Source organism: Silurus meridionalis, chromosome 5 (genome assembly GCF_014805685.1).
Source record: "Silurus meridionalis isolate SWU-2019-XX chromosome 5, ASM1480568v1, whole genome shotgun sequence".
Taxonomy (NCBI): Eukaryota; Metazoa; Chordata; class Actinopteri; order Siluriformes; family Siluridae; genus Silurus; species Silurus meridionalis.
Genome location: NC_060888.1, coordinates 11,321,602 through 11,346,625, shown reverse-complemented (window position 1 = coordinate 11,346,625; position 25,024 = coordinate 11,321,602). Strand labels below are relative to the sequence as shown.

Genomic DNA, 25,024 nt, shown 5'->3' with positions numbered 1-25,024 from the left:
AAAAAAAAATTGCATACTGCAAAGTACAACCCACTTATTGTATTTAAACATCAGACAATACATTTAAATTGATCTGACTCTACCTTTCATTTCAACATGAAAAAAAGAGCAGGAAAAAGCAGGGGAATCTGATCAATTTAAATAACAGCGCAACCTCTTCTTCAGACAGCGCAACCTCTTCCTCAGACCTATCCATGGCAGGGGGTGATGCAGCCACTTCCTCACTAGACCTACTAATGACAGGGGTCCCCCTCCCATGGCCTGCTCAAGCCAGTGGAGCAGGCGCAACCTTTTTCCAAGACCTGCCCATGCCAGGGGACAACAGCATGACTGCTTTTCATGTCATGCTCACACCAGGGGCATCAGCACAAGCTTACTACTCAACATGCTCACATCAGGGGGCAATGGTGTGGCTGTCTTGTGGGCATCCTGGTTGGTACCCCTTGCTCCTTTGACAGAATTATGATGCAGCTTACACCGCCAAAGACTTCCAGGCTTCTGTTTGTGTTTGTGTCTGTGCCATGTGCATTTTGTTTTAATTCATGTTATGACTTTGCCCCGTATTGATTTGATTTGTCATCTCCTCATATGTCTTGTGTTCTGAACTGTTTTAAGTATCTCTTGATTAGTGTGTGTTTAAAAAGCCTTTTGTTTCTGTTTTATTTTCATGAAGTATCTTATTAAGATCACTGCATTTTACTAAGCCATTTGTGTTCTATATTTCATGGTTTTCTCAGGTTCTCCATCTTGTTTTGGTTTCTCATTTCATGCCATGGTTTTGTTCTTAGTATTGTTGTTTGCTGATTGCCCAACCCATGCCCAGATTATGTTTATGTTTTTGTCTGCTTATTTGAAATTTTCAACATTGATATCAATAAAACATTCTTATCTACACTTGCATCTAAATCTGCTATTGTGTACTGTGCATTACATGACACTGGCAGTGGAGCATTTTGCTTTGAATTACTATTAGAAAAAGGCTGACATGTTGTGAAACCAAATTCTAAGCATCCTATCAAGCCAATATCCCAGTATGGTGGGAGCAAAGCAAAGGATTTGCATGCCACTAGTTGTCTTTAATGGTTAGTTCAATACAGCAGTGTTAAATCATTTCAAATGCTTAACTCCATCTCTGATTTATCCTCAGGAATTACAGACCATGAATTTTACCAATGCATCATAAAATCCCACTCCTTCTAAGGTTAAAAAAAAAAAAGGGTTAGGGTTAGGTAAGGAAATCATCTACAATTTCTACTACTAAGTAAATGAACTGACCACAATTAGAAGTCCATTATTTGCTAATATTTACTTAGATATATTTATGAAATATATTTACTTTTATTTACTGCTGATCATCAAATCTCAACCCTATGAAGCTTGTTTGGCATGCTTTTGTAACACTATTTTAGCAGAAAACTCCTGCAATGATGCATAAGCAGCAATGATACTCAATATCAAATTCTATTAGTTAAGATGAAGTGGAACTTGCTTATAAAAAATTTATTATTTATGTATTTAGTTGTTTTTAATATATAGAGGATAGTGAAGACTATACCAGAATCAAACTTGGGTCCCATTTAAACAAGTGCCACTGCAATATTTTGTGGTCTTTGTGGCTATAAAAATAAAACTTGCAAATAACAAATTGTCAGGGATCCACCAGCCACACCTTCACTAGAACCACACATTCCTCCTAGCAGCTCCCCGTCCTACTAATCACACAAACCTGACTCTCATCAGCTCACACACTACATAAGGACACACTTCCAAGCACTCCCCGTCCATTCTACCGATTAGTCTGGAGAACATCACCGGACATTTATGACTACCATTCTTATGGACTATCTTGTTGAGGATTCACTCTATGGATTTATCTCGTTGAGGATTTACTCTGTGGATTTATCATATGAACTACTCTTTGCTGGTGTAATTCTGTGTTTCCGTGTTTACAGCTGGTTTGGTTTCTCTACTTTCCCTTTTTCATTAAAGCATCTCCTTTCTGCTCGTTCTTCCAGCCTGACAGAAGAACGGACCAATACAGACCGAGAATAAAGGAAACTAAAACAGCGTTACCTCACTATGGATCCCCAGCCGAGGAATCTGAAGATCCTGTGAGGGAGCTCACTGAGGCTCTCCGAGACTCACTGACGGAAGTCTTCTGTACGAGCACTGGTGTAACTTCCACGGCCAACCAACTCCTCGAACTCCACCAGGGGACGGACAGTGTCGCGGATTACAGCCTCCGTTTCCGCACGCTGGCAGCCCCTAGCAGTTGGAACGAGGCAGCACTGCTTGGAACATACCGGAGAGATTTGAATCAGGAGCTTCAATTGGCAATGGCGACGTACGATGACACTCTGGAATTGGAGGCATTCATAAAGAGAAAAGTGCCTGCCGCACTCCGGAGGTAGAAACCACCCAAGTCTCTGCATCATTAACAGCCCCAGAGCCCGAATTCCTGCAACTAGGCTCCCACAGATTGTCTCCCCAGGAGCGAGAATGCTGGTTGGCATTTAGAGCTTGCCTATATTGTGCAGACCATGGACACCAAATCGCCCAATGTCCAGCACGTCCTCCTCGACGGATGGTGAGTACTGTAGACTTTCCTCCAACGTTCCACATCTATCGAAGCTTACCGTATCCCTGATAACCCCTTCTCTCACACTCTCTGTCTCCGCCCTAGTCGACTCTGGCTCCGCGGGGAACTTTATTTCTCAGGCGTGCCTAAACCGCCTCCAGCTATGCCGTGAGAGGGGGACTCACGAGCTAGTTGTGTAAACCATCCAGGGACACCCGCTGGGAAGGAGCTGGATCAGACACTGCTCACCAACCATCACACTCGAGGTTGGGATGCTGCATCAGGAAGAGATATGGTTCTTAGTGCTGGAGAACTCCACCGCAGAGGTTATACTGGGACATCCCTGGCTCACTAAGCACTCCCCCAGGTGTTCCTGGGACACGTGAGACATCCTCGAGTGGAGCCCCGAGTGCCTGAGGAACTGCTTGCGACCACTCCCTGCACCTCGCCAGAGATCGGTGGTTCTGTCAGCGACTCAAGTGGAGGGCGCTCCACAGGTCCCAAGGGTGGAGATTCCGGAAGAATATCGGGAGTACGGGGACGTCTTTAGCGAACAGGCTGCCACCAAGTTACCACCTCATTGGCCGTGGGACTGTGCTTATCAGCTTAATACCAAGCGATGGAACAGTATATTCGTCAGGCCCTCCTACAAGGCTTCATCACCCCATCCTCATTTCCTGCAGCCTCCAGCTTCTTCTTTGTGGGAAAGAAGGATGGGGGATTACGGCCCTGCATTGACTACCAGGGTTTGAACGCACAAATCTCTCCACTGCCGTACCCTCTCCCCCTGGTTTCTGTCGCCCTGGAGGAATTACGGGAAGCCCGCATCTTTATGAAGCTCGATCTGCGGAGTGCGTACAACCTGGTGCGTATACGCCAGGGGGACGAGTGGAAGACGGTGTTCATCACCCCCTCTGGCCATTACGAATACCGGGTTATGCCGTATGGCCTGTCAATCTCTCCGGCAGTGTTTCAACACTTCATGAATGAGATCTTTCGACCCTTCCTCCACCAGTTTGTGATCGTCTACATCAACGACATTTTGATCTGCTCCCGGACGCCACGTAACCATCACAACCATGTAACCTGGGTCCTAGAGTTGCTCCGGGAGCACCAGCTCTACCTCAATCTCCCCAAATGTGAGTTACACCGCTCGGAGGTGCAGTTTCTAGGATACAACATCAGTGTATCCGGCATCCGGATGGATGAGAGGAAGGTGGCAGCAGTGAGGGATTGGCCAGTCCCTACTTCAATAAAGGAGCTGCAGAGATTCTTGGGGTTTGCCAATTTCTACTGCCGGTTCATCTGTGGCTTTAGCCAAGTCTCCGCTCCATTTACTTCGCTCCTCAGGGGGAAAGCCATGACCCTCACGTGGGACACCAATGCACAGGAAGCGTTTGAGGAACTCCGGCGTAGGTTCTTCGTCGCTCCCCTCCTCCATCATCCCAAGCACCAGCTCCCGTTCGTGGTGGAGGTGGACGCGTCTTCTACAGGTGTAGGGGCTACCCTCTCCCAGCTGTCGGGAAATCCACCCCAGCTTTACCCCTGCGCCTACTTCTCCAAGAAGTTATCCTCGGCGGAGCAAAACTATGACCGGCAATCGAGAGCTTCTCGCCATCAAACTGGCCCTAGAGGAGTGGAGACATTGGTTTGAGGGGGCTACACACCCGTTCACCGTCATTACCGACCACAAGAACCTCCAGTATCTCCGCAAAGCCAAGAGACTGAAACCCCGGCAGGCAAGATAAGTCCTCTTCTTCACACGCTTCCACTTTCGTATTACCTATCGGCCGGGTTCGAAAGAACGGTAAGGCAGATGCCTTATTTCGCCCATACGGCCCAAAAGAGCCTACCGACCCCGTACCCCTTCTTGCCTCCCCAACTAATCATCTGCTCTATTGTCTGGGATCTGGATGAGGAGATCCGCCGGGCTACACGGAAAGAGACAACACCCCCCGGGTGTCCAGAAGGTCGAACCTTCGTTCCTCCCGAGTGTCGACCTAACCTGTTGAAGGTGGTGCATGAGGTCGCCGGTTCAGGACACCCAGGCAGACAACAAACCCTCCGCTTAGCACGAACCCGATACTGGTGGCCCGGCATGGCCGCTAAGATCACCGCCTTCTTCCGCGGGTGCGATGTCTCTGTAATCCTCCGGTTACCACCCTCAGTCCAACGGACAGACTGAGCGCAAGATTCAAGAGCTGGGCCTGTATTTAAGTACATACTGCCACCAGAATCAGGTGAAATGGTGTCGGTTCCTTCCCTGGGTGGAGTACGCACAAAACTCCTTGCGTCAGGACACCACGGGTCTCATACCCTTCCAGTGCATGCTGGGGTTCCAGCCCCCGCTGTTCCCTTGGCCCGATAAGCCTTCCCACGTGGCGTCAGTGGACTACTGGTTCCGGGAAAGCCTTAAGGTATGGGAGTCGGCGCATACCCAGCTGCGTCGGGCTTGGAGGGAGACCCGGAGGCACACCGACGCACGGAGGCGAGAGACACCCAGCTATCTGCTCGGAGACTTGGTCTGGCTGTCTACCCGGGACCTCCGACTTCGTCTTCCCTGTAGAAAACTGAGCCCCAGGTACATCGGGCCCTTCAGAGTGGAGAGGAGGATCAACGAGGTGACCCACAGGCTGGACCTACCTCCCCAGTACCGAATCCACCCCTCTTTCCACGTGTCTCTCCTAAAGCCGTATGTTCCACCGGCGGCTCGGGATCCGGTCGAGGCAGCGGAGCCACCGCCTCCGGAGATCTTGGACCAACCCTCGGTTTACTCGATACGGGAGGTGTTAGACTCACGTCGTCGGGGTGGCGGTTTGGAGTACCTGGTAGACTGGAAGGGCTACGGCCCTGAGGAGCAGTCGTGGGTGACCCGGCGCTCCTTGAGGAGTTTCATGCGGCCCGTCCACATCGTCCTGCGCCCCGAGGTCGGGGCTGACCCAGGCGGCGGGTCTGGGCGTCAAGAGCCACCCCTGGGGGAGGGGGTACTGTCAGGGATCCACCAGCCACACCTTCACTAGAACCACACATTCCCTCCAGCAGCTCCCTGTCCTACTATTCACATACACCTGACACTCATCAGCTTACACACTACATAAGCACACACTTCCAAGCACTCCCCATCCATTTTATTGATTAGTCTGGAGAACATCACTGGACCATTATGACTACCATTCTTATGGACTATCTCGTTGAGGATTCACTCTATGGATTTATCTCGTTGAGGATTTACTCTGTGGAATTATCATATGAACTACTCTTTGCTGGTGTAATTCTGTGTTCCCGTGTTTACAGCTGGTTTGGTTTCTCTGCTTTCCCTTTTTTATTAAAGCATCTCCGTTCTGTTGAACTTCAGCTTCTGCTCGTTCTTCCAGCCTGACACAAATGTGTATTTTTTGTAAAAGTATTATAAAGCTGTCAATAAACCTACAGATTATGATCATAAAGATAAAATATAAACTTCACTGGAACATTGGGTGCTGCAGTGGCAGTAAGGTCATTCTGAATGAGAAAATAATTTAAAACCATCAAAACCTAACTTTTTAAGAAAATAGTTTTGCATACCCCTTTACTACTATTAATATAATTACTTTGTAAATTTTCTTTGATCACCATCTGGCTATTCTATTACAATCTTCCTGATGAGAAATTCTAGTTTTATACATTTATAAGGGATATCTCTAGTGCACATCTGCCATCAAGACACTGCATGTCTTTCATTGAATTTAACTATGTACTCTGATTGGGTCATTCCATTTAAATGTTAATCTTATTTGTCTGAATCCATTTTGTTGTTGACTTGGATTTTTGCTTTGGGTTGTTATCATGCTTGACTGTAAAAAAATTATTCATCTCTCAACAGAAGACTACATGTTTTAGGCCAAAATTCATTGTTATTTAAAGCTACTCATGATCTTCATCTTGGCCAGAGCTCAAATCTAAGTTAAAGGAAAGAAATATATTCAGACTTGATTGTTTTTATTTTTGTGGACGAGAACAATGAATCAAGAAAGCCAGATATGTGAAGAATATTTCATTGTTGATAGTTACTTCATTGATGACATGCATAATAATTAATTTTAAAAATGAGTTTGAATGTGAGTAGTTAATTCTAAACACAGTCACATTTCACAATATAAAATAATGTGCACACTCATGCAACCAGGTCATTAAACGTTATTTGTATTACCCACCCAAAATGTTTTTATTTGTTTTTCACTTGAAAACATTCACTTAAAAAAACATGCTTAATCACATTAAAGGTGGAAAAATACCTGACATGATTTTATACATCTTAAACTCTACCAATTGTATCCATTTATATATATATATATATATATATATATATATATATATATATATATATATATATATATATATATATATACTGTATATTAAAGCCTTACCTTTAGTTGCTCTTTTTGTTCGCCAAAAACTGATTATGTTTTCTTCTGTTAGGTGGGTAAAAGTATGGTTTTGTGCTGGGATATCCTGTAATTAACAAATATACCCATTACTTCTGAATAAACCCTGCAAATATCGACACATAACACATTTTTGCACTTCAGTAATATGCAAAATCAGACATCAACAGGGCGTTATATTAGGAAAAATAAATGTAAAGGCATTGTGATTGTAGTTTATTGCTGATTTTTTTATTTTTTTTTTACTTACAATATAACATATTTTACACTATGCAATTCAGAAAATATGGGAACTGTAAAAACATAGATGAACATCATTCTAATGAGCTGCATACATAACAGAAAGAAGTGTAACATATACAGAATAGAAGTTAAATTGTGTGTGATCAGACCAAAAATTCAGTGGCCAGTTTGCAGTGGACAATTGTCAGTTCTATTTGCTGATCTGAAGCACTCAGATGTGTGTTAACAGAATGACAAAGAGAAAAGTGATAAGCAATAATCTCATAGAAGCAAATGTTACTGGCCATTAATCTGGAAAACTTTAAAATAATTCTTCATTCTACAGTTAGGAAGATTATTCACAAGTGGAAAACATTTAAGACATTTGCCATCATCACAGGAGTCATCAGCCCAAGTTCAGACCCCTCTTCTCTGCTCTAAAAAGAACATGGCAGCCTAGGTTAGGTTTGTAAAGTTGCATCTGGAAAAAACGCAAAACATCAAAAAATGTCCTTTAGACAAATGAGACCAAACAACCCAAGTTCATGTTTTTTCTATAGCGTTTTTCAAAATGGACATTGTCTCAAAGCAGCTTTACAGAACATGAATTATAGAATGAAAATAATTCTCCCTTAGATGGTATAAGGAGAAAACAGAGAGGAACCAGACTCAATAGGGGAAACCATCCTAATTTGGGTAATATCAAAAGTGTGATTATAATGTGAGAATGCTCTTCCACCTTTAGTGGACTTTGCTATTGTAGCAACTACTAAAAGTCCAGAGTTTTAAAATCTCAAAGAGTGTAATGGATTGTAACATGTTAGAAGACTGGATAGATACATAGGAGCGAAACCATTTAGGGCTTTGTAAGTAAGTAGCAATAGTTTGTAGTCAATTAGAAACTTAACAGGTAGCCAGTGTAGGGATGATAAGATTGGGGTTATATGGTTGTATTTTCTCGACCTTGTGAGAACTCTGGCTGCTGCATACTGAATTAACTCTAGCCTGTTTATTAATGATGCAGGACAACCACCTATTAATGCATTACAATAGTGCAATCTGGAGGTCATGAATGCATGGTCGAGCTTCTCTGCATCAGATATACAGTGGGTACGGAAAGTATTCAGATGCCCTTAAATTTTCACTCTTTGTTATATTGCAGCCATTTGCTAAAATAATTTAGGTTCATTTCTTTTCCTTATTAATGTACACATAGCACCCCATATTGACAGAAAAACACAGAATTGTTGACATTTTTTGCAGATTTATTAAAAAAGAAAAACTGAAATATCACATGGTCCTAAGTATTCAGACCCTTTGCTGTGACACTCACATATTTAACTTAGGTGTCATACATTTCTTCTGATCATCCTTGAGATAGTGCTACACCTTCATTTGAGTCCAGCTGTGTTTGATTATACTGATTGGACTTGATTAGGAAAGCCACACACCTATCTATATAAGACCTTACAGATCACAATGCATGTCAGAGCAAATGAGAATCATGAGGTCAAAAGAACTGCCTGAAGAGCTCAGAGAAAGAACTGTGGCAAGGCACAGATCTGGCCAAGGTTACAAAAAACATTCTGCTGCACTTAGGTTTCTAAGAGCACAGTGGCCTCCATAATCCTTAAATGGAAGACGTTTGGGATGAACAGAACCCTTCCTAGAGCTGGCCGTCTGGCCAAAATGAGCTATCGGGGGAGAAGAGCCTTGGAAAGAGAGGTAAAGAAGAACCCAAAGATCAATGTGGCTAAACTCCAGAGATGCAGTCGGGAGATGGGCGAAAGTTGTAGAAAGTCAACCATCACTGCAGCCCTCCACCAGTCGGGGCTTTATGGCAGAGTGGCCCGACTGAAGCCTCTCCTCAGTGCAAGACACATGAAAGCTAGCATGGAGTTTGCTAAAAAAAACACCTGAAAGACTCCAAGATGGTGAGAAATAAGATGGTCTGATAAGAATTAAGACCAACTTTTTGGCCTTAATTCTAAGCGGTATGTGTGGAGAAAACCAGGCACTGCTCATCACCTGTCCAATACAGTCCCAACAGTGAAGGATGGTGTTGGCAGCGTCATGCTGTGGGGGTGTTTTTCAGCTGCAGGGACAGGACGACTGGTTGCAATCGAGGGAAAGATGAATGCGGCCAAGTACAGGGATATCCTGGACGAAAACCTTCTCCAGAGTGCTCTGGACCTAAGACTGGGCCGAAGGTTTACCTTCCAACAAGACAATGACCCTAAGCACACAGCTAAAATAATGGAGGAGTGGCTTCACAACAACTCTGTGACTGTTCTTAAATGGCCCAGACAGAGCCCTGACTTAAACCCAATTGAGCATCTCTGGAGAGACCTAAAATTGGCTGTCCACCAATGTTTACCATCCAACCAGACAGATCTGGAGAGGATCTGCAAGGAGGAATGGCAGAGGATCCCCAAATCCAGGTGTAAAAAAACTTGTTGCATCTTTCACAAAAAGACTCATGGCTATATTAGATCAAAACGGTGCTTCTACTAAACACTGAGAAAAGGGTCTGAATACTTAGGACCATGTGATATTTCAGTTTTTCTTTTTTAATAAATCTGCAACAATGTCAACAATTCCGTGTTTTTCTGTCAATATGGGGTGCTATATGTACATTAATGAGGAAGTAAAATGAACTTAAATTATTTTAGCAAATAGCTGCAATATAACAAACAGTGAAAATTTAAGGGGGTCTGAATACTTTCCGTACCCACAAAAAAGACACGTTGCTGTCTAAAATAACTCCCAGGTCTTTTACTGTTGAACTAGTAGTTACAGTACATCCTTCTAAATGCAAGTTGAATTGCTGGAGCTTATGTATACTGTTTTTTTGGACCGGTTAGCAAAATCTCTGTCTTATCAGAATTTAATAATAGAGATTTATGCATCATCTAATCTTTCAATTCTTCAACACAACAAAAAATGGTATAGTGGTAATCCTGAAGGAACAGTACAGTACCAGCAGGGGCGCCGTTAGGGGGGGTGCAGTGTATGCCAGGCATATGGGCCAAGAGAACGCTGTCATCAATTAAAACTTTTCCAATTAGTTTTTTTTTTAATCGTACATACACACATATATTTTAAATAATAACACTGTGGTGAAATAAAATAAATTCTCTGTAAATAAAATTAAACTATATTAACTTTAATAATAATATAATAACTGGGGCCCAAAATTCTGTCTTGCATACCCCCCTTAAAACTGTTAATTGCATCCGTGAGTACCAGTGTGGTGGAGGTGAAGCGAGTTTCTGATAGGGTGATGAATGTGAAGCTGCAAAAGAAATAATTACCCATTTCAGATTAATAAAGTATTCTTAAAAAAAACTGGATGAAGATGCACACAGGTGGATTGTATTCTATGCAGCAAATGCAACCTAAAAGAGATTGGATATGTAAGTTGTTGGCAGAGGATAGTGTAGCTTGACAGCATTGGATGGCGGTCTGTGGGATGGCTTCGGAGGTAAAGAAGAAGAGGAGGAGAGTGAGGACTAAAACAAGAATAAGATGATGGAAACAAAAAGAGGAAGGGAAGAGTTCAGACAGGGGGTAGGTAGTGGCAAAGAGGCACTGGATGATTGAGCAACTACTGCAGAATTGACAAGGGAGACAACTAGGAAGGTACTTGGTATGACAAAGAGAAAGAAAGACAAAGAGACATGGTGGTGAAATGAGGATGTGCAGGAAAGCATACGGAGAAAGAAGTTGGCGAAACTGAATTGGGATTGGCATAGAGATGTAGACATGAGTACAAGTACATGCTGCAACAGTTGAAGAGGAATGTGGGAAAAGCTAAGGAAAAGGCATATGAGGAGCTGTATGACAAATTGAACCTTAAGAAAAAAAATTGACAGATTGGCCAGGCAGAGGGACTGATTTGGGAAGAATGTGCTTCAAGTTAAGGCAAAAAAAGTGTGCAGATGGAAAGGTGAGCAGAGTGTTTTATGAACGTGGACAGATTATTTTGAGAAGCTGATGAATTAAAATTCTCATTAAAATGAGAGAGAAAGAAGTTTGGAAGATGGAGAGATGGTGAAGCAGGAAGGGTATTGGTATTAGTAAGGAGGAACTAAGAGCCACTATTAAGAGAAAGAAGAGTGGAAAGTTGTTTGGCCCAGGTGACATACCAGTAGAAGCCTAGTGATGTTTTTTAGAGATGGCAGTAGAGTTTGATTAAAAAAGATTGTTCAACAAGATTTTGGAAGGTGAGAGGATGCCTGAGAAATGGAGAAGTATGCTGGTACCAATTTTTAAGAATAATGGGAATGAGCAGACCTCCAGTAACTACAAAATAATAAAGTTGATCAGCCAAATAATGAAATAATTGGAAAGAGTAGTGGAACCAGACTGAGAGGTGCCAATGCCAATGACGAGCACACCGGACACAATACTTGCTTTGAGAATGTTGGTCAAGAAGTATAGAGAAGGTCAGAAGGAGTTGCATTGTGCGTTTTAGAGAAAGTGTACAACAGGGTGCTGAGAGAGGAGTTGTGGTATTGCATGAGGAAGTCAGGTTTAGCAGAGAAGTATGTGAGGGTGGTGCAGGACATGTATGAGGACAGTGTGACAGCAGTGAATAGTGTGCAGTAAAAATTACACACTGGTTCATGGTGGAGGTTGGATTGCATCAAGGATTGGCTCTGAGACCTTCCCTGTTTGCAGTGGTGATGGGCAGGTTGACAAATGAGGTCAGACAGGCATCTCCATGGACTATGATGTTTGCAGTTGATTTTGTGATGAGAGTAGGGAGCCTGGAGAGGTGGAGGTATGTGCTGGGGAGAAGGGGAATGGAAGTCAGTAGGTGTAAGACAGAGAATATGTGTGTGAATGAGAGAAAAGGCAGTGAAGTGGTGCAGATGCAAAGAGTAAAGGTAGTAAAGGTGGAGGAGTTTAAATACCCTGGGGTCAGCAGTGCAAAGTAATGGAAGTGTGTTAGAAAAGTGAAGAAAAGAGTGTAGTCAGGGAGGTGTGGGTGGAGAATAATGACAGGAGTGATTTGAAGAATGGTATCTGCAAGAGTGAAGAGGAAAGTTTATAAGACAATGGTAAAGCCTGCTATCTTGTATGGTATGGAGACAGTGGCATTGACAAAAAGACAGAAAGTGGAACGAAAATGTCGAAGATGCTTCCATTTTCATTGGGAGTGACAAGGATGAACAATATTAGAAAAGTTAGTTTATAAGCAGTACCTCACAGGTACCAGAAGCCTCGGCAATTGCAGTCATTAAGCTGGCCATAGCCTTCTCTGTATGCCGAAGTATTCTAGAGTCAAACGTGAGGCCATCTATCTGGCAGCTACGCTTGGCAAAAATTGGGTCATCCAACAGGACCAATGTCCAAACATCTCCACTTTTGTCTCATCTGTGTTCAATGCTGCCCCCATTGTAGGTCGCCACAGCAGACCATCTGTCTCCATATTCTTCTGTCCTTTAAATCTGCCTCTTTCAAATTCAAAGTATACCAGCAAATCTATAGCAGAATGGCTGAAAAAGAATTAAGGTTTTGCAATAGCTCCCTGCTATACAACAATGTGAGAGACTGATAAAGTTTTTGCTGCTAAAGGTGGTTATACAAACTATTAAATTATTAGGTGTACACATTTAGGTTTTTTACACATGGATTCTCAATGTTGGCTAGATTTTTTTTATTTATTAAATAAATCTGAAGCATTAAGATTTGCCTTCAATCGAAGTAAGGGGACCTAGCACAAAAGCTAATTCTGAAAAGCAACCCCATACCATTAACCCTTCTCTAGCACTATACTAGCTTTTATTGGCATTTAAAACAGAATAATATGTTATTTTCTTTAATATGTCATTTAATTTTCAAATTACTTTTGTATTTCATGTCAAAAATTTGGAAAAATGATTTGATGAAACAAGACAATACATTTTCTTGCAGTATAAGATCCACTTTGATAATTTGTCAAAGACACATCAGTGTTTTTGCTTGTAAACTTCTTAGCCACCATTTGCAATGTAAATGTTTAGATATACAGCAGGAAAAATATGTATTTGACAAATCAGCATTTTTATCAGTAAGGGGATTTCTAAGTGGGCTATTGACACAAAATTTCCACCAGATGTAGCCATCAAGCCAAATATTGAATTCATACAAAGACATCAGAACATTTAAGTATACAAGTTGAGTCATAATAAATAAGGTGAAATGACACAGGGAATAAGTATTGAACACATGAAGATAACAAGGTGCAAAATGGCATAAAAAGCCAGGAGATCACCTGAAATCTGTCAGTATTGAGAGAGAAACCCTGCCCCCTATCAGTACTAATTGATATCAGCTGCCTTAGTCCTAATTGATGGCCTATAAAGGCTTCTCATTACCCTGGAGGGACACAGAAAAGACTTCATGATAGGTAAAAGCAAAGAACTCTCTCAAGATCTTCGTAATCTTATCGTTGAAAAGCATTTTGATGGGAATGGTTATAGGTGCATTTCCAGAATGCTAAATGCTCCTGTGAGCACTGTGGGGGCCATTATCCGGAAATGGAAAGAGCATCAGTTCACCATAAACCGGCCACGATCGTGTGCTCCACGTAAGATCCCTGTCCAAGGAGTCCAAAGAATAATCAGGAGAGTTCGCCAAGAGCCAAGAACCACTCTGGCAGAACTTTAGGAAGACCTTGCATCAGCAGGTACTGTTGTTTCAAAGAAAACTATAAGCAATGCACTGAACCACCATGGCATCCACGCACGCTCACCACGCAAGACTCCATTGCTCAACAAAAAGCATGTTGAGGCTAGGTTAAAGTTTGTGAAAGAGCATTTCGAGAAGCCTGTGGATTATTGAGAGACTATAGTATGGTCAGATGAAAGCAAAATTTAACTTTTTGTCAGTCATTCTACACACCATGTTTGGAGAAGAAATGGCACTGCCCACCACCCCAAGAACGCCATACCAACAGTTAAGTTTGGGGATGGAAGCATCATGGTTTGGGGCTGCTTTCCAGCAAGGGGTACTGGCAGACTTCATATTATTGAAGGCAGGATGAATGGAGAAATGTACCAGGACATTCTGGATAAAAATCTGCTGCCATCTACCAGAAAGCTTAAAATTAAAAAAGAGGGTGGACAGTTCAGCAAGACAATGATCCCAAACACGAGGCCAAGGGAACAATGAAGTGGTTTCAAGGAAAGAAAATCAAGTTGCTTGAATGGCCCAGTCAATCACCTGACCTAAATCCCATAGAAAATCTATGGAGAGAACTGAAGATCAAAGTTCATAAAAGAGGCCCAAGGAACCTTTAAGATTTAAAGACCATTTGTGTGGAAAAATGGGCCAGAATCACTCCTGAGCAATACAGACGACTGGTCTCTCCATACAAGAGGCATCTAAAAGCTGTAATCACCAACAAAGGCTTTTCTACAAGTAGTCATTTCACTTTATTGATTATGACTCAACTTGTATACTTAAATGTTCTTTTTATGAATTCAATATTTGGCTTGATGGCTACATCTGGTGGAAATTTTGTGTCAATAGCCCACTTAGAAATCCCCTTAATGATAAAAATGCTGATGTGTCAAATACTTATTTTCCCCGCTGTAAGCATGATACAAAGAAGAAATCTTAAATTAATATTTCAGACACACAAGCACAAATGTAAAATTGTAAACCATCCAATAAGTAAATTCAGTCTCAGGATTTCTGGCATGTTCAAATATGAATAAAATACCTGGTTTCCAAATAGGCCAGTATCAAGTTTATCAAATGGTAAAACCAAGTTGATCCATGTGAATAATAAATAGGCACCTGTTTCCCATGGGTAAATTGAAAGTTTAATCTGCACTGCCATGAGGTGCATTATTTTAATATACCACAAATATATGTTGCCTGATGTCAAATTAAATTATATGCATTTTCATCACATATATAAAAATAGATATTCATTTCAGTCTGTGAGATACTGACTATTGTGAGACTGGAGGTTGGCTAAGGTCCCAGCAGACAGTAAAAGACAGTAAATAGGCAGAGCACTGGCACATACAGTGACCCAAAGCAAGAAAATAGGACAACTTGTCTAGACTATGCAACCTGAGTATTAGCATCTGTGTATTGGATAAAAAAAACAAAACAAGGTTGTATTTCACAATCTGCTTCAAGAAGAAACCCTGTGCATTTCAATAGAGTGTACATGGATATCATGAGAAGGTGTGCATATTGTGGTCTAAGTTTACAATCAAGAGATGCCTTAATAAATGTAAATTCAGAGGGTTTAACCTCAAGATGCAAACCCTTATTTTGCCATCAAGTCAATTAGTCTCTATTAACTTTACACATCTATTCTTCTTCAACATCTATTTTATCCTACTCTTCTTTGCAAAAATGTTCATGTTCCTTCAATTTATGAGGTGATCCTTGAGTATGGCTATTTGTCATTCCATAGGTTTTTCAATGGGATTCAGGTCTGAGCTCTGTCTGGTCCACTGTTGTTCCTCATTTGATGTTCTGTATTGGCTTTGTTTTAAATATATATTCCTGTAGTTCCTTTAGTGTTGCTGTTTGCCTCTTGGTAGCCTCCCTGATAAGTGGTCCTGGTCTATTCATGAACTTAGAAGGGTCATCCTGATCTTTGCAAAATCTTGATGATAAATTTGACAATGTTCCATTGCATATTAAGTTCCTTAAATATTCTTATATATCTTTCTTCTGATTGATAGCTTTCAGCAATTAAGTCTAACTGTTTCGTTTGCCCATTCCTCCTAGTATAATTCAACCCCAAACCACAAATATTCTTATATATCTCTGTTCTGATTGATAGCTTTCATCCATTAAGTCTAATGGTTTCTTTAGCCCATTCCTCCTAGTATAATTCAACCACAAACATCTGACTGGTTAACTCTAAGGACAGTTAAAGGACATTATTAGGGTCTGTAGACCAATGAAATCAGGGTGTTGTAGGTTTTTTTATGTTTCCAATTATTAAATGTTTATTTATTTGTATTTTTGCTGGAAGATCATATTAACATGAGACATGTGCTATAATGTTTTTTTTAGGTTCCCAGTCATAAGCTTGCTTTTAATGCTACCATGTCTGATGCAACTGTCTATTATGTCAGAAGAGGCAAAACACATAATGGATATGTAAATGTATGTATGGATTAAATATTGAGATATACTAAAAAAATCAAAGTATCATCATTAATTCTTATCACAACATTTGAGACAAAAATTCTGTTGTACCTACAAATCGTGCATAAAGATTATATTATTGTTGTGTTGCCTGTACAGCCTTAGACCTTTTCTGTAATTTTCTTTATATTGTGTGTTGTTGAAACTTTATTCTTTTCCATTCAATCATGCTTTCTATTGTTAGCAGTTTTGATGGGAATCACATAACAGCACTGATTTACACTGGAGTATACGGCCAGTGACATGGTTTATACCATTAAAAGCTTCTATAACCATGTTGTCATATGATCAGTGTTATAATATCTACTTGATTATAATCAGTAATCTAGTAAAAGAAAAGCTCTGGGGCAAAATATAAAGCTTTACAAAACTGGCAGAAGGTGAATCGAGTGCTCAAATAAAGTCTGAGGATCAAAGCTGAAATGAAAACAATCCAGCATCATGCATGTTTTTTTTTTTAGAAGGGTTGGGGAAACAACTCTGTTCTAATTTAAAAACAAACTCAAGCATCTTCAGTTTGCCAGGCACTACTGGAACTTCAAATTGTATTTGTTTCTATGGACAGATGAAACCAAAATAGAGCTTTTTGGCAATAAACACCAGAGGTTGGTTTGGCACACCCAGAGAGGCAGCTATTGTTAATGGAAAAGTACTTTATGTCCAGATGTGTTTTTAAAATGTGTCATTTTAATTTTACCTGAACATGATTTGTTTGAATTACTGTACTTTTTGTGATTGCAAATCACATATATTATTGAGTAAAAAATGTACATAAAAAAGAAAATACTACTGCAATAAAAATACTACAATAAAGTCTCAAAAAAGTTGAAGACAGAAAGTCCAGACAGCATTACTGCAGACTGCAGACTCAACTCGAAAATAAACCCCATCAAATTCTGCTCAAATTAAAATGGAAAGAAATGAAGTGAACCCCTGGCCATATTTAATCGACCACTTTGGCTTCAAATGAAGGAAAGGCAACAGTGTAAGCTGCTTTTGCCCAGATAGCAAATTATCAGCTTTTGAAAACTGTACATCAAACATGAACAAGCATGTAGAGATCGGTTATATGTAGTTATATGTAGCTGTAGTGTTGCATTGGTAGTTAAAAAAATCTGCATAGTTTAGTAAGAGGCTTTGCTTAAATTAGCCAAAAAACACATTGGTGCATGACACTGTTGCTGGCACAAGTAACCTGGTTGTAACTAGCTAATTTACATGTGAAAACTCATATTTATTAAACAAAAGTATCTTTAATATCTTTTGTCTAAATATATATATGGCCTAACGGTAAGTACGTCATACAACAGCAACTGTTGTAACAGTGACTACACTATAGGCATACCTTTTACTATTTTTCAGTCATGTTTATAAGCATGGTCTACAGAATTCACAATTTATGCAGAATATATGCCATCAATGGCTGTATTGTTTGAAATTTGTTTGTTTTATAGTATGAGCTGCACTAAAATGGAACATTATAATTTCATAATTATTTTTGTATTTAATTTATTTAAAATTTTGTTTTAAATGTCATGTGTCGACATGTTTTATTTTGTTATTGCACTTTACATTTTGTACTTTACAATAGAAGAAAGTGCTGGTATAAATGTAATCCTAATATTAATATTAGTAATATTTAGACTGTAATTTTATTTTACTATATTTTTATAGAATTTCACCAAAATAATAGTACCTTTATTTGAACGGTGTATTTAGTACCCTTTCCACCTTTGCTAATGCCTAGGTCTTAGGGGTGCATTTATTTTGTTTGCATTCTTTGATATTACTGTCATTTGACAGTATAGTATTCAACATATAGTAAACCGGTTCTCAAAAATTAAACACTAGTTACTAAGCTTACATTTTACCTCACCCTATATTTTTTTTTTTATCTCTTGGCAAACATTAAAGCCCAGCATCTTTTCTTTTATTGATTTTTGACAGCTATCCAAAAGAAGGTCGTGTGTCTTCCTAATAACGAGTTGCATGACCTTTGCGAGAATAGAAGTCAATGGTAGTATTCACGAAAAGTAATTCGAGCCAAAATTTGAGTCAGGCTATAGGAGACGATTCATTAACACCAATGACACGCAAACAAAAGCAGCAAAACAGAAAAGTGACTGCACAACAAAAATATACAGAAGGGAAGGTAAACGCACCTGAGTAATCAAATGTCCAACTTTAAAATCCATCAAAATGAACCATTACTAGATACTGATACCATTAATAGAATGGTATTAATGGATCAACATAAATGTTATAAATATAAAACCATATAAATGATGAAAACCATAGGGAAGAAAAGAAAACCACACATCAGAAAGTAAACCAGGAAGCAGATCGATAAAATTCAATGAAATATCTATTTGGTGAGGGCGGTGATATTAGTGTAGGTAATTCTTGACAAGAATTTGGCTTACATATAAACTGAATATTAGTTCTTTTGGATCCGCTCTTCTCTCCATATCTCCTGCAGCGACGATAACGGGCTCGTCGTGTCTCGTGCGAAGTTCTCGTTTCCACTCGGATCGTAGGTCCAGAACGCACGAAAGCGTGACAACGTGCAGTGAGAGGGACACGAGGAAGAAGCAGAAGAAAATGTTGCAGTTTCTGCAACTCTTCTGGCAGACGCTTGAATAATGAAGATGAGTACACTCGTCCTTGATGCCGCAAAATTCATCCTCAAAACTTTCCAGTGCCATGGTCGCAGTTTAAATCTGCTCTTCTGTAAGAGTCGCAGGCTACAACATGTGATGTGTATTGTATTGTTCTCTCCCCGTCCCCGCTATTTCTTAAGCCGATTTGACAGCACCACGATTTTCGTGTTCAACATTCCGTAGCGTGTTTTGGATCCGCCTACTCTTCTCCGATGCACCAAGCCACACTGCCACATGAAGTAAATATTTCCAGAATATCAGAAGAGAAATTGTTAACTTTTATATATTTTTTCCATAGACGTACTTTACTCAAATATGATTTATCCACCTTAACTAAATAAATAACCGTAATGGGTTTATTTATTCAAGCATCGATTTAAATAAATGACTTATGAGCGTATTCGATTTTTATGCACAGTGTGTATGATTTATGTCTTTCAAACATGTATGTATATGCGGCGAGATCACAAAAAGTAAGCACGTGAAAAGTCGGATTTTATGCAGTGGTGGACAAACTACTCAACTCATGTTCTTGAGTAAAAGTACACACTCTCTCTCTCTCTCTCTCTCTCTCTCTCTCTCTCTCTCTCTCTCTCTCTCTCTCTCTCTCTCTCTCTCTCTATCTCTCTCTCTTTCTCTCAAGTCAAGTCAAAAGGCTTTTATTGTAATTTCTACTATACACAGTGGTACACAGTACACAGTAAAAACGAGACAACGGAACCCTGGTGCTACACTAAACAACAACATAGAGATACAACACAACACAAGCTACGTAAAGTGCATTGAGTGCAACCTGGTGGAAACAGTGCAGACGAAAAACAGTGCAGACAGACAGTGCAGACAGACAACACAAGACAAGACACAAAACCCAAGATAGCGCTGACCAGTAAACCTACTGTATACTCTGATTATACAGTACTATGCGAGGAGAACTGTAAAAACTATAACTGGGAGTATATATAAACAGACACAATGCAGTGCAAAAAACAGCAGCAGTCAAGAGGTGCAAAAGATGTACTGCATGTAAACAGTATAGTATAATACATGTGCAAAGGTGCTCTCTCTCTCTCTCTCTCTCTCTCTCTCTCTCTCTCTCTCTCTCAGACGAGTTAAACATGCCCCTGAGTGCCTACCGAGGAACAGGAGCTTTAAGGATTTGGATTGGAACTGTAGTTAATGTCAACAGTCTGCTACACTGACACAGGGCTACAGTTCACCATCACTGCGCACCTCAGCATTGTTAATCTGTAATAAATAGACATTCGGTGCAACCCAGATGAGGATGGGTTCCTTCTTCAGTCTGGTTTCTCTCAAGGTTTCTTCCTTATGCCATCCCGGGGAATTTTTCCTTTGCCACGTCGCCACCGGATTGCTCATCAGGGACAAACTTACACTTATAAAGAACCATTCTTTTTCATTCTTTATCACCACATTTTCTGCTTTGAGACAATGTTTACTGTTAAAAGTGCTATACAAATAAAAAATGTATTGAAAATTGAATTAAAAGTAGAGATTTAGTAGGTAAATATTACTTCAGTAAAAGTAAAAGTTTTCCTATTAAACTTTTACTTGAATAAAAGTACAAAACTATTTACCTTCAAATGTACTTTAGTATCCAAGTACTATAATAATAAATCATGTCTATAATGTGCTACTATAATTTTTATCACAAGACTCTTGCTCAGTTAACTCCGTTTATGTGTAAAGATGCTGTTACTCTTAGCACCTCAATCTATTAATAGAATTATATTAATATTAATTATAACATTTATTAAAACACACTGATTAATATAAAATGTATTATTATGAGCCCAAAAACCTTCTTTCCAATGACTTACATTTTGTTTTCGAAATAAGACCACGATTGTTGTGCCAAGTTCGAGTCAGGAGATTTATTCCTCTCAAAATGTTCTGCTTAATGCTGAACTGATGCTGAACTGTATGTTCATGCTAAATAGATACCACTAACTCTGCAATGGTGGTTCTAGATTGAATGACGCCTGGGTGAACCACGCCATGACCCAACATCTCCCCCATTGATTTTTTTTTCAGCTTTAAAAGCTTCTCTCTGCTTCAGCTACCATCACTGGACGAGGAATAAATATTCTCTTAGCAGTCCACAAATTTGGATACATTTCTAAAAGCTCCATTTGCACACTCTGAGTCCCCACCAGGTTCTTTCACTGTGACATAATATAACAATTGCTGTGACTGAGCAAATGAGCAGTGAGGGCTAAATTTACGCATCGACAGCCCATTATTGCTTTTCCATTTATTGAGATTGATGAGGATGAACAGGATTATAAATTAGTTGACTAGCGAGACCATGCATGTAGGACATTATGAAAAAACAAGGTGAGGGCGGCTTGATTGAGATGGTTTGGACATGTATAATTAAGGTTGCACAAGCCAGTGCACCCCTAATGCCGGTCCCAAGCCTGGATAAATGGGGAGGGTTGTGGTAGGGCATCCAGCGTAAAACATGTGCCAAATCTAATATGCGGATCACGAATCTGAATTTCATACCGGATCAACAGTGTACCGGTGAAAATTGGGCTACTGTTGGACGAAGAAGGCGAAGGAGAGGAGCAAGACGTCTACAGAGACAGCAGGGAAAGGAGAAGTGTGGGAGAGTGGAGGTTAGAGTGGGCACTTTAAATGTTGGTACTATGACTGGTAAAGGGAGAGAGGTAGCTGATATGATGGAACGTAGAATGGTAGATATGTTGTGTTTAGGAGACCAAGTGGAAAGGGACTAAGGCCAGGAGCATTGGAGGTGGGTTTAAACTGTTCTATCATGGTGTGAATAGAAATAGAAATGGTGGAGGGGTGATTCTGAAGGAAGAGTACAGTAAGAGTGTAGTGAAAGTTTAGAGAGTTTCTGATAGGGAGATGAACGTGAAGCAGGAAGTTGAAGGGGTGATTATAAATGTCATCAGTGTCTATGATCCACAAGTGGGTTGTGAGGGAGAAAAAGGAAAAATTCTGAACTTAGGAACTTAGTGACTGGGGCAGATTTCAATGTTGGTGAATGAAACAGGTGATGAGGAGGTGATGGCTAGGTATGGCCTTAAGAAGAGGAATGTGGAAGGGCGGATGGTGGTAGATTTTGCTAAAAGGATTGAAATGGCAGTGGTAAATACTTATTTTAAGAAGAAGAAGGATCTTACTGTGACGTATAAGAGTGGAGGAAGGGGCACACAGGTGGACTATGTTCTATGTAGGAGATGCAACCTGAAAGAGATGGGAGAATGTAAGGTGTTGGCAGGAGACAGTGTAGCTAGACAGCATCGGATGGTGGTCTGTAGGATGGTTTTGGAGGTAAAGAAGAGGAGGAGAGTGAGAACTGAAAGAAGAATAAGATGGTGGAACAAGGAGATGCAGCAGCAGGTGAAGAGAAATGTGGCAAAAGCAAAGGAAGTGTTGAGAAGATTGAGAGAGTATTTTGAGCAGCTGATGAATGAGAAAAATGAGAGAGAGAGAACGTTTAATGATGTGGAGATGGTGAAGCAGGAAGTGGATAGGATTAGTAAGGAGGAAGTGAGAACAGCAATTAAGAGGATGATGAGTGGAAAGTCGGTTGGGCCAGATGACATAGCGACACACAGAAGCATGGAGACATTTAGGAGAGATAGCAGTGGAGTTTTTTTTACCAGATTGTTTAACAAGATTTGGAAGGTGAGAGGATGCCTAAGGAATGGAGAAGGAGTGTGCTAGTACCGAATTTTAAGAATAAGGGAGATGTGCAGACCTGCAGTAACTACAGGGAAATTAAGTTGATCAGTCAAACCATCAAGTTATAAGAAAGAGTAGTGGAAGCCAGGCTGAAAGAAGAGGTGACCATCTGTGAGCAGTAGTATGGTTTCATGCCGAGGAAGAGCACCACGGACACAATATTTGCTCTGAGAATGTCAATAGAGAAGTATGGAGAAGGTCAGATGAAATTGCAATGTGAGTTTGTGATCTAGAAAAAGCAAACAACAGGGTGGCGAGAGAGGGTGGTGCAGGACATGAATGAGGACAGTGTGACAGCAGTGAACTGTGCAGAAGGAATGACAGACTGGTCCAAGGTAGAGGTTGGACTGCATCAAGGATCGTCTCTGAGCCCTTTTGTTTGCAGTGGTGATGGACAGGTTGACAGACGAGGTCAGACCAGAGTTTCCGTGGACTATTATGTTTGTGGATGATATTGTAATTTGTGGTGAGAGTAGGGAGCATGTTGAGAAGAGCCTGGAGAGGTGGAGGTACGTGCTGGAGAGAAGGGGAATGAAAAGTCAGTAGGAGAAAAACAGAGTACATATGTGTGAATGAGAAGGAGGGCAGTGGAGTGGTGCATTTGCAGGGAGAAGAGGTGGAGAAGGTGGAGGAGTTCAGGTAACTGGGGTCAACAGTGCAAAGTAATGGAGAGTGTGTTAGAGAAGTGAAGAAAAGAGTGCAGGCAGGGGGGAGTGGGTGGAGTAGAGTGGCAGGAGTGATTTGTGATAGAAGAGTATCTGCAAGAGTGAAAGGGAAAGTTTATAGAACTGTGGTGAGACATGCTACTGTAGATTGTATGTTTTGGAGATAGTGCCATTAACTAAAAGACAGGAGGGGGAGCTGGAGGTAACAGAGGTTGATGAAGATGTTGATTTTCATTGAGAGAAATGAAGATGGACAGGATTAGAAATTAGTTTATTAGAGGGACAGCGCATGTAGGACGTTTTTGGGACAAAGTGAGAGCGGCCTGATTGAGATGGTATGTTCATCTGCAGAGGAGGGACATGAGGTATATCGCAGTGGCGGGCCGTCAGGGCCAGCAAAAACTCCTCTGGGAAGGCTTTCCACAAGGTTTAGAAGTGTGTTAATGGGAGTTTTTGACCATTGGTCAGACACTGATGTTGGACAAGAAAGCCTGGATCACAGTTTCCACTTTAATTCATCCCAAACGTGTTTTATCGGGTTGAGGTCAAGACTCTGTGCAGGCCAGTCAAGTTCTTCCACACCAAACTCACCCATTCATGCCTTTATAAACCTTGCTTTGTGCACTGGTGCGCAATCATGTTGCAACAGGAACGGACCCTCCCCAAACTGTTCCCACAAAGTTGGGAGCATGAAATTGTAAAAAAAAATGTCTTGGTATGCTGAAGCATTAAGAGTTCCTTTCACTGGAACTGAGGGGCTGAGCCCAACTTCTGAAAAACAACTCCACCAAACTTTACACTTGACACAATGCAGTCAGACAAGTACCGTTCTCCTGGTGGCCAAACCCAGACTTGACAGAGAACACGTCTCCACTGTTCTAGAGTTCAGTGGTGGAGTGCTTTACACCACTGCATCCAATGCTTTGTATTGCACTTGATAATGTAAGGCTTGCATGCAGCTGCTTGACCATGGAAACCCATTCCCTGAAGCTCTCTATGCACTGTTCTTGAGCTAATCTGAAGGCCATATGAAGTTTGGAGGTTTGTAGCTATTGGCTGCAGAAAGTTGGCAACCTCTGTACACTATGCGTCTCAGCATCCGCTGACCTGCTCTGTTATTTTCCACGGCCTACCACTTCGTGGCTAAGTTGCTGTCGTTCCCAATTAATTCCACTTTGTTATAATACCTCTTACAGTTGACTGTGGACTATTTAGTAGCGAGGAAATTTTACAAATGGACTGATTGCACAAGTGGCATCCAATCACGGTACCCTGCTGGAATTCAGTGACTTCCTAAGAGCAACCCACTCTTTCACAAATGTTTGTAGAAGCAGTCTACATGCACAGGTTTCCAACACCTTTAACCATATAAGTGATTGGAACACCTGAATTCAATTATTTGGATGGATGAGTGAAAACTTTTGGCAATATAGTGTATCAACATACAGAAGGCTTCATGTTTTAAAATTTGGAAAAGTCAACATGTCATTATATAGAGGTTTGTCAAAATCTGTGGCCTGGGTTATTGCATATGTGTGAAGGTATCATTACATGCATGGCATATACTGG

At 40.8% G+C, this 25,024-nt stretch overlaps 1 protein-coding gene across 3 annotated transcripts in view; it reads right to left on the bottom strand.

The window, feature by feature from the left end:
- LOC124385710 (ectodysplasin-A-like) overlaps positions 1-19,259 on the bottom strand; it is a 44,775-nt gene extending 25,516 nt beyond the window's left edge. For all 3 annotated transcript variants that reach the window (XM_046848937.1, XM_046848938.1, XM_046848939.1), the window contains exons 1-2: positions 18,819-19,259; positions 6,985-7,069 (exon numbers count right to left, since the gene is read on the bottom strand). In XM_046848937.1, the coding sequence (XP_046704893.1) occupies positions 6,985-7,069; positions 18,819-19,100 (367 nt within the window). In that variant the 5' untranslated portion in view covers positions 19,101-19,259. The remainder of the gene's footprint in view (positions 1-6,984; positions 7,070-18,818) is intronic.
- Positions 19,260-25,024: the final 5,765 nt, after the last annotated feature.